This window comes from Spermophilus citellus (genome assembly GCF_964194105.1).
Source record: "Spermophilus citellus genome assembly, chromosome: 1".
NCBI lineage: Eukaryota > Metazoa > Chordata > Mammalia > Rodentia > Sciuridae > Spermophilus > Spermophilus citellus.
This window is the reverse complement of record NC_138182.1, coordinates 168,706,055-168,724,272: the sequence shown is the minus strand read 5'-3', so window position 1 is coordinate 168,724,272 and position 18,218 is coordinate 168,706,055. Positions and strand designations below refer to the sequence as shown.

At 33.7% G+C, this 18,218-nt stretch overlaps 1 protein-coding gene across 1 annotated transcript in view; it reads right to left on the bottom strand.

Moving 5' to 3' along the window:
• Window positions 1-211: 211 nt before the first annotated feature.
• The window catches only part of HSD17B4 (hydroxysteroid 17-beta dehydrogenase 4), a 101,775-nt gene continuing 83,768 nt past the window's right edge, over window positions 212-18,218 (bottom strand). Inside the window, exons 21-24 of the mRNA XM_081281713.1 lie at window positions 13,094-13,180; window positions 11,929-12,067; window positions 4,401-4,528; window positions 212-618 (exon numbers count right to left, since the gene is read on the bottom strand). Coding sequence (XP_081137839.1) covers window positions 529-618; window positions 4,401-4,528; window positions 11,929-12,067; window positions 13,094-13,180 — 444 coding nt within the window. The 3' untranslated portion in view covers window positions 212-528. The remainder of the gene's footprint in view (window positions 619-4,400; window positions 4,529-11,928; window positions 12,068-13,093; window positions 13,181-18,218) is intronic.

The window sequence follows — 18,218 nt, the reverse complement described above, 5'->3', positions numbered from 1 at the left end:
AGACTATTGATTAAGTAAGAAAGCTATATCCTTGCTAGATTTACAAACAGTATGAGAAAGTACACAATTTCCAGCAAAGGGAAGGTGAGAAAAAAACTACTTGGGAGCACAGACTTTTCCCTTGTCTAAAAACGTAACAATGTTATATAGCAAAGAGTGAGAAATAAGTACATATGAGAGTATCAATAAATTAGAGAACAGAAAATAAGTGTAAAAGATATCAAAGTAGCTTTTATTCACTTAATTTTTTCTTTCAACTTATAAATGCTATCCCAAATTCTAAAGAAAATGGACTTGAGTGAAACTTTTTTTATTATGAAGATACAGTTCGAAGAACAGAAAGATAATTATAAGCTAGCTTATTGTTCCTTGTAAAAATAATATATGCAAAATTAGTAGAAATTGAAAATCTGAATGTTAAGCATCTTCCATATCTTAGTTTTGATCATTTTTACAGAATAATCAAATAATACTTGAATGAAGAAAGTATCTAATTATTCTATTTTTATTACTAATGCAGTATGCCCCTCAGAGCTTGGCATAGTCTTTAAGAATCATCTGGAGTTTCTGGCTCAGCATGATGTTCCCTCTGGCCTTCAGTCGGCCACTAAAGAATGCCTGGGAAGGAGAGAGGAAAAGAGATGTCAACTGTTATGTTACATTTGCCCATTTTTTTAAAAAGATGACTGTTCAGACTGAATACAATTATTAAAAATTCTGGACAACAAAGGCAACTTTTATCTTACAAAGACTCCTATGTATTTTAGAAAAGACAGAATAATTTATATGAAGAAACAGTACTCCCAGACCTATCACAACCCACACTTATAACTGGTTTTGCTCTGCTCCTACATGTGGAGATGAATATTTTATTAAGGATAATATTTATATCAATTCAGAACTTTAAAAGCAGATTAAAGAGATTTACTATATCTTAATGAAATAGCCATACAATGACAAAATAAGATAGTGTAGCTCTGTGGTGAACACATCATGGCTCCAACACCAGAGCGCCAGTTAAAATCCAGGATCTGGCACTTAATAGCAAGGTGAACTTAGTATTTCTGAGCTCCAGTCTCCCAGCTATTAAAAAAAAAAAAATCAAGGCAACAGTACCTAAATAACACAACTCTGTTGTGTAAGTTAAGAGAAATAAAGTGTGAAATGCTTAGGTTAATGTCTATATGTGGTAAGAATGTATTGAGCTCATCATTACCAAGCAAAAGGCTGGCATGCTAAGAAAAAGTTCCCATTTGGCCTTTATCTGAGATGATACAGAAACTTGTTTGGGTAACTTAAGTTGTCCCTCAGTATAAATTCCCTACCATAAAATAAAAATAATCAGTCTTTATAGCTTGAGAATATATGAAATATATTTGAACTGAAAAAGAAGCTAACTTAAAAATAGAAATATTTATACATATTCAGCATTATAAAGCAGATCCACAAATACAATCTCACTTAAGATACACAACCACCAATTTGAGGTAGGTACATTAAAAGTTCTCATCCCCATTTAAAAGATGAAAAAAACAAGTTCAGACTTTTAATAATAAAATAATTTAAAAAATAACTATTTTTTTCTTCAGTTTCATGGGTCATTGCTTTTTCTTAAGTTTGTCCTAAACAGCCTGATTAATAAGACTTATCTAAAATAATCTCCCTACCTTGTCATACTCTAACCCAAGGTATGTCAAACTAAGGCCTGAGGGCCAGACCTAATCTGCTACTTGTTTTTGGAAATAGTTTTATTGGAACATAGACACTCCCAATTGTTTCCACATTAATACTACAATGACAGCTGAATAGCTACAACTGAGACCATGGTTATGGTTTAGATGTGTCCCCAAAAGTTCATGTACAAACCAATGCAAAAAGGTTGAGAAGACAATATTGGGTTATGAGAGCCTTAACCAATCAGTGAATTCCTGATAGGGATTAATTGAGTGGTAACTGAATGGTAGGGTAAGGATAAGTAGGCAGGAATTGGGGTGTGGCTTTGGGTTATATATTTGTATCTGGCAAGAAGAGACCCATCTCTCTGCTTCCTGATCACCATGTAAGCTGCTTCCATCTGCCATACTTTTCTGCCATGATGTCCTGCCTTACCTTGAGCCCATAAAAATGGAGTCAGCTGTCTATACCTTAGACCTCAGCAACTGTTGAGTCCCCAAATAAACTTCTCCTTTAAAATTATTCTGATCAGGTCTGTTAGTCACAGCAGCAAAAAAGCTGAATAAAACAACCATCTTACTCCTAAAATGTACAACCTAACACTTACTATGAGACACATGGGAAGTTTGCCAACCACTGCTCCACCCATTACTCTGCCTTATTTTTCTTTATATAAAAGATTCTATTTATTTTCTATTAGTGCTCCAGAACTAAGCTCCCCATGGTAGAAGCACTGCCTTATTCACTGCTAACTAGAATCTGAGACAGATTAGGTACCATATAAATTTCTGGAAAGGAATTAACAGAGCACTCAATGCCAAAAACTATACTAAGCTCTTCATTTATATTATTGGATTTAGTTCTCAAAAACAATACTTGGGGATCATTACAATTATCATACTCATTTTTGAGACCCTAAGATTAAGTGATAGAGCCAAGATTCACTCTATATGATGCTGAAAACCAAATTGTGAACAACTGTATTTCCCAATTCTTTTCAAATTAGTCCTTATATTCTGGAAAATAAGAATATATTCTCAGCTAGTCAAACTACTCTGTTCCTTACAAAGCGACGTAGTTTTTTTTTTTTTCAAATAAGCATTATGCTTTGCTTATAAGGTTAGTCACTGCTATTCTGTACTATGTTATGATTATAAACAGTCTGTTTTGCTGCTATGTGAAAACTATTTCCTAATAATTATTTATTCAATCATTTGTTTGAACCTCTTCATTCTAAGAATCAGTTAATTCTCTTGCAGTTTCTAGTTACATAATCATGAATTGAAAATAACAAAATTTTCTCCTCTATTCAAACTGCCATGGCTAATCCTCTGTGTGTGTGTGTGTGTGTGTGTGTGTGTGTGTGTGTGTGGTGTGTGTACGTATGCACAGGTGCATGTGTGTGCACGCAGTGGCCAAAAGTTTCAGAATATTAACTAATGGTCAGAGAAGACACTCTTGCCTTAATGACTTTCTACTTTCCACTGAAAGGTCTCTAAATGTTTCACCTTGAGTAATATATTGACTGTTATGTTGAAAGATCCTATCTCTAGTTTTGAAGAAATTCTTAACCTTACCCAGATCAATCATACCTAATCCAAAAATCTGAAATCCAAAACATTTGGGGGTGGTGGGGAGCGCAGAGGGGGTGGTAAAGTGGACTGAACCCAGAGGTGCTTAACCACTGAGCCACATCCCCAGCCTTTTTTTTTTTTTCCTTTGAGACAGGATCTCACTAAGTTGCTGAGGCTTGGCTTTGAACTTGCGCTTCTCCTGCCTCAGCCTCTAGGCCAGCAGCATTACAGGCATGTATCGCCACACCCGGCTGAAATCTTAAACATCTTTGAGCTGTATGTCAAAAAGTTTCAGATCTTGCAATATTTCAGATTTTTGGATGAGATGCTCAACTAGTGAATTTATGCAAATATTCCAAAATTTTCTGATCCTAAGCATTTCTAGTAAGAAATATCAACCTCCTTACCAAGAATGAGTATCTAATTTTATGAAGTATTTGCTAATATCATTTTTTAATTTTTTTTAGGAATTTGTTTTAATTAGTTATACATGACAGTATAATGCATTTATGCACTTTGATATATCATACATGGGATATAATTTCTCATTTTTGAGTGTTTATGTTGCAGAATCATATTGGTCATGTAGTCACATATATACATGAAGTAATAATATCTGTTTCTTTCCACTGTCTTTCCTATTTCCACATCCCCTCCTTTTCCCTCCCATCACTTCCCTCTACCTAATCTAAGGTAACACTATTCTTCCCCAGGCCCCCCCCCGTCTTATTGTGAATTTGGTTTTGTGGGATTGGCTTATTTTGATTAACATGATATTCTCCAACTCCAAGCAATTACTGGCAAATGTCATAATTTCACTCTTCTTTAAAGCTGAGTAATATTCCATTGAATACCACATTTTCTTTATCCATGGGTTTTTACCTCTGAACTAATGACATGATAGATTTAAAAGTCTAGCTATGGTTTAATCTTTGTTTTACTATATGATAAGGAATATCACCCAAAATTTCAATTTTAAAAAATGTCAACTGAAACTCTATTTAAAATTACAAATGACTTGTCTTCCAGAATACTGGTACCAACTGTGTTTCCGTCAGATTTGTTTGAAACAAATTGGAAATCAGCTCAAAACCCATAATTGTCAAACAAGAAGGAATAATGATGAATAAATGAAAAATTTGAGAACATTACCTTCTGAGGGTCAAGCTTGCCCAGAACTACCTGCATGAAATCATCATCTGAAATTATGATAGTCGTATCAGCACAGCCTTTTGCAGGGCCTTTGTATACTTTTCCAGATTCATTTTTCAGGTCAATTGCTGGGAAAAACAGGAAGAAACCAATATGTATCACATTTTTCTTCACAAATGAGGGTATAAGTAGTTAGCCAAATGCTAACAATTTTTAGAGTTTCCAAGCTAATGTGGCACTTATTCTGTCAATAGATTACATATTATCTGTCATTTAGAAAATCCTTTCTTAGATGCATTTTTTATGAACTAATGTAGAGTAAGATATTCTAAGGAATAAAAGTAGTTGGAATATATATAATTAAGGCCTTTAAGTTCAAATAGACTACGGTAAGAAATGGAGAAAACTTAAATTTCAGAATAGTTCCTAACTGCAGGGACTGTGGGACACAATCTAGTCACCTTTCAAGTACTTGAATTCATTAAAGATTTCACATATGAATAGTGAAATAATAAAAATAGATTTGAAAAATACTCTAGTTATAATTACCACTTATTTATAATTTTTTTTGAGTTTTTAAATTAGCTTCTCTTCCTTAAAAAAAAAAAAAAAAAAAACAAAACCTTTTTGACACAAGGATTAACTGTCCCAGAAATAGACTGGGTAATTATTTAAAAATTTACCTCAACATTTATAGAGCATTATACCAAGTTATAACTTAGAAAGTTTAAGCTGTCTTGTATGATCCAAACCATACATACAGGAAAACTAATTCCACTCATTCAGCTTCAACCTATGAACACACCGCCTCTTGCTCCAGTGGGGGAGCTGCAATTGCATCTCTCTTCCTGGAGAGTAATACAAAATTCCTGACTTAAGAGTCTGGGAAAAGCTATAAATGCTTAATTACTATATTTTGGTTAGCAAGCCCTGCTCCAAAGAGAAAATTACATAACACCAATAGTGTACAGAGGAAATTTTGCTAACTATGCTTTAAAAAAGGGGAGGGGGATAACTGTTACCTTGGGAAGGGGAAATGGCAAAGCAGGGTCACCATTTCACTTTGCATACTTCACTCACTTCACTAAGTTTCTTATGGGTCAGGAACTATGAGGTACTACAAGTATAATATGAAGAGCAAAGGCTCTGTTCTTAATGACACTTCTGTGAAAATATATTCTAATGTATATATCTGTATAGTTTAAAATAGAGGGCATGGAGTGGGAGAGAATGAAAAGACTTTGATGGTTTTAATTCTGCACAAGTAAGGCTAAGGCCCACAGTATATATACTGCTAGATAAACAGAGGTATAGATATATATATCTCTCTCAAGGATAAAGCTGGATCTTAATGCTACAGTGCAGGAGTGAGGCTTTGTTAATTACAGTTCTTACCTGTCCACTTGCCCTCCCACTCACTTAAGCTGTTTTACCTGCTGTTTTGTAGCTAAGACTTTTGTTAATGATAAAACTTTTCTTTTTATTTTATTTTTTTTATTAGTTGCTCATGACAATACAATGATTTTGACATATCATACATTTGAATCAAATGGGGTATAATTTCTCATTTTTCCAAGTGTACAAGTTGCAGAATCACATTGGTTATACAGACACATGTATATACATACAGCAAGAAAGCTAATAACTAATGCTGATAAAAGACTAACAAAGGGCTAGTTCCTGCGAGAATACAGGAATGGAACAACTAATTCCACAGTGGCTCTGGTCATGGTCTACAACATGGTTCATACAGAAGAATAATCTAACACAATCACCTTGAATTTACAGGTACCTGTGAGGTCAGGGTTAATCTTATAGTAGAAATGAAGAAACTGATTGCACTTACTTTCTTTTAGTGGTAAATTTATTTTAAATGTTTTACAAATGTTAAAAAGTTACAAAAAGATATTAAGATAAACATGTCACACAGAAGATGGAAAGCCATAATTGTTTTAAGTGGTTTATAAAAGATGCTTTTATGTGTACTTTTAAATAGTAAATGCACACGGGCATATAATCAGGAGGTGCCAATGGTAAGGGAGAAACAGTCACCGTTGCTAGGGAAATAGAGACCTTGGATATCTCTCCAATTTTCTTTCCGAAGACTTTTTTCTTTAAATGCATGAGATACTTTTCTGAATATCAATCCAAAATTTGAACAAACATTCTTAAATTTTAGTTTATATTCAAGTCAAGAAACCCTAAAGGGTGATCTGCTTTGACTGTTAGAAGATGAACACCAAACCAGGAAGCTGTGTGTTCTGATGCTCAAATGCTATCCTCAAGAATGATTATATTCACCAGTTCTCATTCTTCCACACTATGGCAAATTTTCAAGAGTCAAAATAAGTGACATCTAGCATTCAAAGGATATCTTCATCTAGTCACTATAATAAACACTGAATAATTAATTATATATAATAAATGTCTGGGTTTACTCCAGTTATTAGACTTATCCCTATACAATTACAGTATATAATTTTTTTTAAACTCGGTACTTACCAAACAATATTTAAGCAAAAATAAATAGTATTTGTATAATCCTGCTATCTAACTATAAATTCCACTATATTCCTATAGTGGAAAAGATTACAAATATATGAAAGGAAGCAAAGTTTAAATCCAGTAGGAAAACAACTAAATTCCTCAATACCAACTGGTTTAAGCTGATTATTCTAAAGAAAACAAATCATATTTTGCTCAGCAACACTATCTTTAGCACATGAAAATAAATCTTTGCAAAAAGTTTCAGTAGTATGGCTATTGTACAGATATTGGATATACTCAACAAATATTTTTCTATTAGAAAGCATGGGATTATTATTTGTGTATCAAATTCTAAGTTTATCTTGTTTAGTGACAAATGGAAATATTAGAGCCACTGTTCTATAAAGTGAACAGGAACAACAAATCTCCAGTACCAACACAGATTTTCCCTCTATTTTCTTCCTGTATGCCATTAAGCAAGATAGCAAAACTAATGTTCTCATTTGCAACTAGTAATTCCTTGAACACGGTTTCCAACTCTCAGCCTCCAGCTGTGAACTTACACCTAAACACCAGTGCCCACAATCTAGTTCTACTCTCAGCTGACTCTAGTTTGGATATCACAGCTCATTGTCTTTTCTCCCCAAACTCTCTTCTTTTTCCATTTTGCAATTCTAGTAATAGTCAACAACCTCAAACACACAGCATTAATTTAGATTCTTGTTCCTCTTTTTCAGACATTACTAGTAGCCAACAAATCAATTCTATCTTAGTTAATATTTCACATAGGTCTTCTCCTCCCTATTATTTTATTTAGGTCTTTATTCCTTTTCTCTGCAATCCAACAATCCTTGTTTACTTGACCCTATTTCAATTTTTCTGACAGTTTCTAATAATTAGTCTTGGGGCAGTCTTTTTATGTTTATGGTACCCGGCCTCATAAAGAATTTGGCACACAGTGAAATACACAAATACTTGTTGACTGAATCAAATCTCCCATTCTCTGAAAGCTAAAGACACTTTCTCCTTGTCTCTTCCCATATGTTCCATGAGAATTATTTATATAAAAGTACCTTATCTGAACTGCCTCCAACTGGATATGTTTTAGAATTCAGAATTTTTTAAATTTTAGGAAAAAACTGATACACAAAATGATACATAATATCTACATATTATAGTGTTGTACCTTTGGAATTCTTTTCTATGAAGAAATTATTTCTACTCTTGACTAATTCACCTTAGGTGAGTTAAATAAAAGAAATAACATCATAGAAGTTCAAGTTATGCTGTGCCAGCAGAAAAATGGAGGGGAAAAAAATTTTCCATTTTCAGAGTTTTGGAGTTTTTAAAGTTTCAGATCAGAGTAACTATGTTTTAATTTTCAGGAGCACAGTTGTAAGTAGAGTCTTATTCTTTTACCTTACTGTGTGAGCTCTGAGTCTTTCTGTCATCTTTCATTTCCTCTAAAATTTTACTGTTGCACAGAACAACAGAACAGAATTCACTAGGACAATTTTGGTTGATTTTAGAATTAGTAATAATTAATACCATAATATATAATTTAGGGGCTTGGGTTGTGGCTCAGTAGTGCTTGCCTAACACATGTGAGGCATTGGGTTCAATTCTCAGCACCACATTAAAAAAAAAATTGAAGAAACCTTGTTCATCTACAACTAAAAAAAATTTTTTTAAAAATCTTATATATAAAATGTTTCAATGGCACCCTATGTTACTATATATTTCACTCATATTAAAAAGAAAATGTCACTATCCTTACAATAGACCTATTTTAATAGAAGGTAAGGCATACAATCTTGGTACTTTAGATAGAATGGCCTTTTCTTTGAACTGTTTTCTTCATGGCTTTTAGTCTTATTAAAACATGTAGTTAGGCTAATATGTGTTACAGTACTAAAAGCTAGAAAAAGATTAAATCATAGCCTTTTCTGAGTTAAGCACAAGATCAAGTGGAAGGTAAAACACAATTATGAGTTGTGTTTTTCCTTGTGTGACCTCTAGTAACCTCTAGTTACTTAGGGAAGCACCACCTATGAATAATGCTTTTATTAATCAATTCTAAATCTATACTTATGATCAAAAAATTGGCCCCTGGTGCAAGTGAGAGATGACTTCCTTTCCAAAAGCACCTCATTGGGGCCTTCTCTGACTTTCTACACCTCTCAGATCTGCCCTTTTGGCCCATAGAGAAGAGGAAGGACTCTGGATTATCTCAGCTTTGCAAGGCAAAGGCCACACTGCCCTTACCCAGGCAACCCTCCTGCTATGTAGCAATGAACTACAGGCCACAGAGAAAAAAATCCTCCCCAAGAACAGCTAATAATCCCCCTCCTCCATAATCAAAACCAACAGAGTCCCAGGTAATACCAGAAATCTTCTAATTCTCTCTAGACTTAGACTAATTTAGTTTGGAAAGACTTCCCCAAACACAAACATTGCCCAAAGATGTTGGCTATCAAATAAATGGGTGAATGTTTTTCAAAGTTTTAAGATCGATTTGATTATTGGCTTTGATAAATAAGAACCCAAAGAGGAGATGCGAAAAAAAAAACTATATGGCATCAATAATTAACAATTAACAAAATTCTAATATTCCCAGTGAAATCATATAGGGGAAGGGCTTTTCCTAGATTACCTAAAGGTAATTTTTAAATGTAAGAGCATTTTCTAATATTGTCTGTGAATAAAGTGTCACCAAAAAAAAAAGTGGAGAATCTTATGTATTATCAACATATTACAGAAAATTATCATTTGTCTAAAGTGAACCACCAGTGTTTTCAATAATCCTGTGTTTTCTCACTCTTTCTAACATACTTTCATCCATAGTGAAACGCTGAATTCCAACATGGAAAAAAGAATTATAATGATGGCATCTATGTATACACTGTTAATCTGTGAAGTTATTTCAAAAAATTAGATACTTTGAAAAATAATTAGGAGAAATAAATACACATTACATTTTTGTCCTCTTTTATCTCCTTTCTGAATTAACCTCCTGTAAGCACAAATGACTTCCAGAAGAACAAAAATCTTCAAAAGGTGAAAAGTGGATATTGTAAGTGTATGTCCTTACTTTCTTTTTCATACCAATTTATATGAAGTCCTATATAATGAACATATGCTGCTTAAAAAGAATAGCAAACACTATATTTAAAAGAAAATTATTTATATTTAACCAAAACCAATTGGACAGAACTTCAAAATATTTCAGTTGATTGAAATATTTCAGAGGTTAAAATACTGTAAAACGTAAGTAAAGTCACATAACAGATGCAAAAAGTTTTAATTTTTGTTCTAAGCACTTATAGTGATTCTTCAGTTGTAATGAGTAATAAAATAATGTAATTTTCAAGGCAATTAAATGGGTACCTTTAAAGAACAATCTTAGAATAAAATAGAAACTGTCATATTAGTGTATGCTCTGTAAAAATCCAAAACATTTTTTCTGTAAAACAGGTACATTAGGTACAGGGTGTACAAATGACAAGTGAAAAGATGTTTCTTTCTACCAATTGTAGGGTGTCAAAAGCACAGCCTACAGAGCTTGCATTGAGGTACCAACATGGTATTCTATACTTATACATTGCCCTAGGGAAGAGTTAGAATCAGATTTGAGTCAGGTCTAAAATTTTAGATGGTCCTGGAGTATAAGCCAATCACAGACCCCCTCCAGGAATTCCATGTCATTCGAGGCTCCTAGCCAATCTCAACTACATGGGATCTCACTGTGTCTCACAATTATGAAAGGAAAAAGCTTTGAGTTAAAAACTACTCTGGATACTGTGCTGCTTTTCTTCTATTAATAGATAGGTTCAGGGGACCAGCGCTGCTTGACTAATAGTGAAAGAATCCTGTCCTTTGGGACTTTCAGGTAGAAAAGCATGAGAAATCAAAGTTTCAGTGAGCATTCATTGGCATATCATATTTCTTTAACAACTCTAGAGGTTAAAATACTCTAAAACATATAAGTAAAGTCACACAACAGATGCAAAAGACCTGGTAAAAATTTTTCCTGTGATCATTTTATCCTCTAATTTCACTTTATAAAATGGTACCAGGGTCTTTTTGGACCTCCATACTAATAAAATATATATAATTGTTTTCTTTCTGCAGCAAATTGATTTAACTGTTTATATTTCTAATGTGCCACTCTAATAGATAATTTCCCTAAACAAATAGTAACTTAGGATTATAATCTTTACATACCAAGAAAATAGTTACGATCTTATGCCAATAATGGAAATAATTCAAATTATTGTTTTGAGATAAATAAAACAATTTTTAAATTATCAAATATAATGGCTTAAAATTACTTCATTTGACTAAAGGAAGTTGAAAATTAAGGAAGCATACAGCTACTGTATAAGTATACTAGTCCCTTAGTATTAGTTCCAGGACATCCCTTGAATATCAAAACCCAAGGATGCTCAAGCCCCTTATATAAAAAGGTACAGCCAGCCTTGGTGGCACATGCTTGTAATCCCAGTAGCTCAGGAGGCTGAGGCAGGAGGATCCTGAATTCAAAGCCAGTCTCAGAAACTTAGAGAGACCCTGTCTCTAGATTTAAAAGAGTTGTGGATATGACTAGTGGTTAAGCACCCCTGGTACACCCTCATCCCCCATAAAAGGGTGTTGAATTCCCATATATCCTATGCACATGTTCCCATATATCGTCTCTAGATTATTTACAGCACCCAATCCAATGTAAATAGTTGTTTAAGGAATAATGACAAGGAAAAATATCTATAGATGTTTAGTATAGATGCAAGCAACACAACCCTAACTGCATTTTCAATCTGTGGTTGATAAAAATCCTTGGATGTGGAACCTATATATACGGAAGTACCAACTGTACTAATTCTAGGTATTACAATGAAATCCTCAAAATAAATGTTTTTATTGTTATCTTACAAACCTTAAGACGTAGGAATTACTTACCTTCAAAAAGACTATCTCTATGACAAGGGTATTTTATTTATGAAGAGTTACCTAAGAAAATTATAAAGTCGGGGATATGACTTACTCCACTTAGCTGCAATGTCTCCACCTTTAGTGATATGCCACTCAAACACAGCTTTTACTTTCTTTACCACCTCACGCCCAACTTCCTTAAGGCGCCGACCTATTTCCTCAAACACAAGAGTACTTTGAAGCTCGCCACCCTAACAAAATGAGAAAATTTATTTTAAAAGTTCTGTAAAAATAACAAACAAAAAAATGATTACAAATATATGTGGTATAAAACTGATTTTAAAAACTGCAGGTAAAACAATTTTTTTTTCTTAGTAGGCTTCTTTGACACTCATGTCACCCAAAACCTTAGTTCTTTTAACAAGATTCTAATTTTATCAGCATTCAAACATAATATTTTTAAAGAAAACTAGGAACTGGATGATATATGTCCAATTGTCCAGAAAGTCAATCAACTTCTGTGGTCTGATCTTTATAAAATGGGACTAAATTACATGATGAATAAACTTAGAAGCTCTAAAGCTTCTGAGTTTTGTTTTAGGCACCAGGTATTGAACCCAGGAGCGCTTAACCACCAAGTCATTTCCCCAGCTCTTTTTTATTAAACAGGGTCTTGCTGACTTGCTTAGGGCCTTGCTAAGCTGCTGAGGTTGGATTTGAACTCTCAATCCTCCTGCCTCAGCCTCCCGAGTCACTGGGATCACAGGTGTGTGCCATCACACCCAGCTTCATAAGTTTTTGATCTTGGATAATTCCTGAGATTTTAATTTTCAGTTTATGACAAAAAAATTAAAGATCATAGTATATAAAAATATCAATATTATCAAATTAATATTTTAGAGACAAAAAATAAGTTTTTTTATCAAATCTCAGCATGTTGAGAGAATACAAATTTTTTAATTAAAAAATGTTATTGTTTTCATACCTGCATACAAATAAAAAATATACATATTTTTCTCAAATATTTTCTCAAAAAACTGATTTGTTAACTAAGAAAATTAATTATCTTGAAAGATAACAATAACCTACAAACAAAAATGTTTTTAAAAATTTGTAAGTTACCAAAATATTCCTTATTCCAGGTTTGAATTGGTGTCCTTTAATAATTATCTTTTTATACCTCTTAATTTTCTAAGATACACTGAACATTCTTAAGTTGATCTTAACCAAAATTCATAAATAAGTCAGTGATTTATATACCAGTTTTTATAACCTACCTCAGAGGGTGTCTTAGCTGAAATATCTGATTTGGGCACAAGATCCACATATGCATTTGAAATGACAATGTCTCCAGTTTCTTGGACCTTATAAGGGTAAAAAACAAACAGGACAGGAGGAAGTTCATTCCACCAATTTCGATGCAAATAAAATTTCATTTTAAAATGCTATATGTCATTTAAAAGAAATTTGTAATTTTGTTTCATGTGATAAAAATTAATAAATGACAAGATGAATAAATCTGAAGTTCTTCTGATTTTAATATAATTGTTATTAACGCTGCTGTGGAGACCTTTAAAAAAACAACTATAAACAGGTCCCATCCCCCAAACTACCAATTTAAATTGGTTTGGAGTGCAGCCTGGAAGTTGGTATTTTGAGATTTTTTCCCCCCCGGAACACACGGAAAGCCGGAGTAAAAAGTGCCAAATTCCTGAAGAGTAAAAGACAGAGTACAATGTCCACATCCAGTATACTCGGAGTACATTTGTTCTGTTAATATGGAATAAAAATGGCTAGAAACAGATCATAGTGGTCTTTTTAATTCTTTTTTTTTTGGATTTTTTTTTAATTTTATTTTTTTTATTGGTTGTTCACAACATTACAAAGCTCTTGACATATCATATTTCCTACATTAGATTGAAATGGGTTATGAACCCCCAATTTTACCCCAAATGCAGATTGCAGAATCACGTCAGTTACACATCCACAATTTTACATAATGCCTCATTAGTAATTGTTGTATTCTGCTACCTTTCCTATCCCCTACTATCCCCGCTCCCCTCCCCTCCCATCTTCTCTCTCTACCCCATCTACTGTAATTCATTTCTCTCCTTGTTTATTTTCCCATTCCCCTCACAACCCCTTATATGTAATTTTGTATAGCAATGAGGGTCTCCCTTCATTTCCATGCAATTTCCCTTTTCTCTCCCTTTCCCTCCCATCTCATGTCTCTGTTTAATGTTAATCTTTTCTTCCTGCTCTTCCTCCCTGCTCTGTTCATAGTTGCTCTCATTATATCAAAGAAGACATTTGGTATTTGTTTTTTAGGGATTGGCTAGCTTCACTAAGCATAATCTGCTCTAGTGCCATCCATTTCCCTGCAAATTCTATGATTTTGTCATTTTTTATTGCTGCATAGTACTCCATTGTGTATAGATGCCACTTTTTTTTTTATCCATTCATCTATTGAAGGGCATCTGGGTTGGTTCCACAGTTTAACTATTGTGAATTGTCCTGCTATGAACATCGATGTGGCAGTATCCCTGTAGCATGCTCTTTTAAGGTCTTCAGGGAATAGTCCGAGAAGGGCAATAGCAGGGTCAAATGGTGGTTCCATTCCCATCTTTCCCAGGAATCTCCAAACTGCTTTCCAAATTGGCTGCACCAATTTGCAGTCCCACCAGCAATGTACAAGAGTACCCTTTTCTCCACATCCTCGCCAGCACTTGTTGTTGTTTGACTTCATAGTGGCTGCCAATCTTACTGGAGTGAGATGGTATCTTAGGGTGGTTTTGATTTGCATTTCTCTGACTGCTAGAGATGGTGAGCATTTTTTCATGTACTTGGTGATTGATTGTATATCCTCCTCTGAGAAGTGTCTATTCAGGTCCTTGGCCCATTTGTTGATTGGGTTATTTGTTATCTTATTGTCTAATTTTTTGAGTTCTTTGTATACTCTGGATATTAGGGCTCTATCTGAAGTGTGAGGAGTAAAAATTTGTTCCCAGGATGTAGGCTCCCTATTTACCTCTCTTATTGTTTCTCTTGCTGAGAAAAAACTTTTTAGTTTAAGTAAGTCCCATTTGTTGATTCCTGTTATTAACTCTTGTGCTATGGGTGTCCTATTAAGGAATTTGGAGCCCGACCCCACAATATGTAGATCGGAGCCAACTTTTTCTTCCATCCGACGCAGAGTCTGATTTGATATCAAGCTCCTTGATCCATTTTGAGTTAACTTTTGTGCATGGCGAGAAAAGGGATTCAGTTTCATTTTGTTGCATATGGATTTCCAGTTTTCCCAACACCATTTGTTGAAGATGCTATCCTTCCTCCATTGCATGCTTTTAGCCCCTTTATCAAATATAAGATAGTTGTAACTTTGTGGATTAGTCTCTGTGTCCTCTATTCTGTACCATTGGTCCACCCGCCTATTTTGATACCAGTACCATGCTGTTTTTGTCACTATTGCTCTGTAATATAGTTTGAAATCTGGTATCGCTATACCGCCTGATTCACACTTCCTGCTTAGAATTGCTTTTGCTATTCTGGGTCTTTTATTTTTCCATAAGAATTTCATGATTGCTTTATCTATTTCTACAAGAAATGCCGTTGGGATTTTGATTGGCATTGCATTAAACCTATAGAGAACTTTTGGTAATATCGCGATTTTGATGATGTTAGTTCTGCCTATCCATGAACAGGGTATATTTTTCCATCTTCTAAGATCTTCTTCTACTTCTCTCTTTAGGGTTCTGTAGTTTTCATTGTATAAATCTTTCACCTCTTTTGTTAGGTTGATTCCCAAGTATTTTATTTTTTTTGAGGATATTGTGAATGGAGTGTTTTTCCTCATTTCCGTTTCAGAAGTTTTGTCGCTGATATAAAGAAATGCCTTTGATTTATGCGTGTTGATTTTATATCCTGCCACTTTGCTGAATTCATTTATTAGTTCTAGTAGTTTCTTTGTAGACACTTTTGGGTCTTCTAGGTATAGAATCATGTCATCTGCAAATAGTGATAATTTAAGTTCTTCTTTTCCTATTTTCATGCCTTTAATTTCTTTCGTCTGTCTAATTGCTCTGGCCAGTGTTTCGAGAACTATATTGAATAGAAGTGGTGATAGAGGGCATCCCTGTCTTGTTCCAGATTTTAGAGGGAATGCCTTTAACTTTTGTCCATTCAGAATGATGCTAGCCTGAGGCTTAGCATAGATAGCTTTTACAATGTCAAGGTAAGTTCCTGTTATCCCTAGTTTTTCTAATGTTTTGAACATAAAGGGATGCTGTACTTTGTCGAATGCTTTCTCTGCGTCTATAGAGATGATCATATGGTTCTTATCTTTAAGTCTATTGATGTCATGAATAACATTTATTGATTTCCGCATATTGAACAATCCTTGCATCTAAGGGATGAAATCTACTTGATCATGGTGCACAAGTTTTTTGATGTGTTTTTGTATTCAATTCGCCAGGATTTTATTGAGGATTTTTGCATCTAGGTTCATTAGAGATATTGGTCTGTAGTTTTCTTTCTTTGAGGTGTCTTTGTCTGGTTTCGGAATCAGGGTGATGTTGGCCTCATAGAATGAATTTGTCAGAGCTCCCTCTTTTTCTATTTCCTGAAATAACTTGAAAAGTATTGGTATTAATTCTTCTTTAAAGGTTTTGTAGAACTCCGCTGTATACCCATCCGGTCCTGGGCTTTTCTTGGTTAGTAGTCTTTTGATGGCTTCTTCAATTTCATCCATTGATATTGGTATGTTCAAATTGTGTGTATCCTCCTGACTCAGTCTGGGCAAATCATATGACTTAAGAAATTTATCGATGTCTTCACTATCTTCTATTTTATTGGAATATAGGTTTTCAAAATAATTTCTAATTGTCTTCTGTATTTCTGTAGCATCTGTTGTGATATTGCCTTTTTCATCCCGTATGTTAGTAATTTCAGTTCTCTCTCTTCTTCTCTTCGTTAGCATGGCTAAAGGTCTGTCCATCTTATTTATTTTTTCGAAGAAGCAACTTTTAGTTTTGTTAATTTTTTCAATAGTTTCTTTTGTTTCAATTTCATTGATTTCTGCTCTGATTTTAATTATTTCTTGCCTTCTGCTACATTTGCTGTTGTTTTGCTCTTCCTTTTCTAGGGCTTTGAGATGAAGTGTGAGCTCATTTATTTGTTGGTTTTTTCTTTTTTTGAGGAATGACCACCAGGCGATGAATTTTCCGCTTAAAACTGCTTTCATTGTGTCTCATAGATTCCGACATGTTGTGTCTGTATTTTCATTTATCTCTAAGAATTTTTTGATTTCCTCCTTTATGTCTTCTGTAACCCATTGATCATTCAGTAACATATTGTTCATTTTCCATGTGATGTAGGATTTTTCCTTCCTTCTTTTATCATTGATTTCCAGTTTCATTCCATTATGATCAGATAAAATGCATGGTATTATAACCCCTTTATATTTACTGAGGGTTGCCGTATGGCATAATATATGGTCTATTTTTGAGAAAAGGTTTTGCTTTCCCTCTCTAGGGCCTTTCCATAGTGGTCTTTTTAAAAGTATTAATTCTAGATAACAAGTCATTAATTATTCCAAGGGCTATTTCACAGAAATTATCCTATCCTTTTGTATCAATACCAATAAGTTTAAGGAAGCACTTATTAAAACTTCGATTTTTAACAATCAAGAACTGTGTAATGTTTTGAACAACTAATAATAAAAAAAAAGAATTGTAATGAAAAAAAAAACCCAAGGTACATGTATAAAGGCATAAATTGGCATGAACATAGTTTATATACAGAGATTTGAAAAATTGTGCTCTATATGTGTAATATGAATTGTAATGCATTCCCTGCTGCCGTGTATTTTTAAAAAAACTCATTTTCTCTTAATTACTTCCCTTCCTACTTTAGAGAAAAAAATAATTTTGTTCATTCTACTTCAAATTAAATATAGTGAAAAGTACGAAAAGAGACAAAAAATGAACAAAATGCATATTAGTAAAGTACTTTCTCAAACAAGTCAAGCACAGCACTTTAAAACATTGGTTTAAATGTAACAGGAAGGAAGGAGTCTTATATATATTAGTAATAAAAAGAGTATCTCTAATCACTATGGGGAAAATAACAAGTATACTGAAAGGATAAGAAGGCATGCTTAAAACTGCAAGAATGACTTCTTGGTCTGTTAAGTTTTTATTCACAGAAATGTATGTACTGTTCACTGCTAGCACTGTTTGATGATACAGTCGTGGTGCTCAACACTTTAGTTCATAACCTTATCTGAAAAATTAAACTTACACAAAACAATTAGAGAACAAGAGGGCTCTAGAATATGTGGCACAGATAGTAACTGTGTGTACATATGGGTTGGAAAGAGGGGAGGAGTAAGAGACTGCCTCTAAG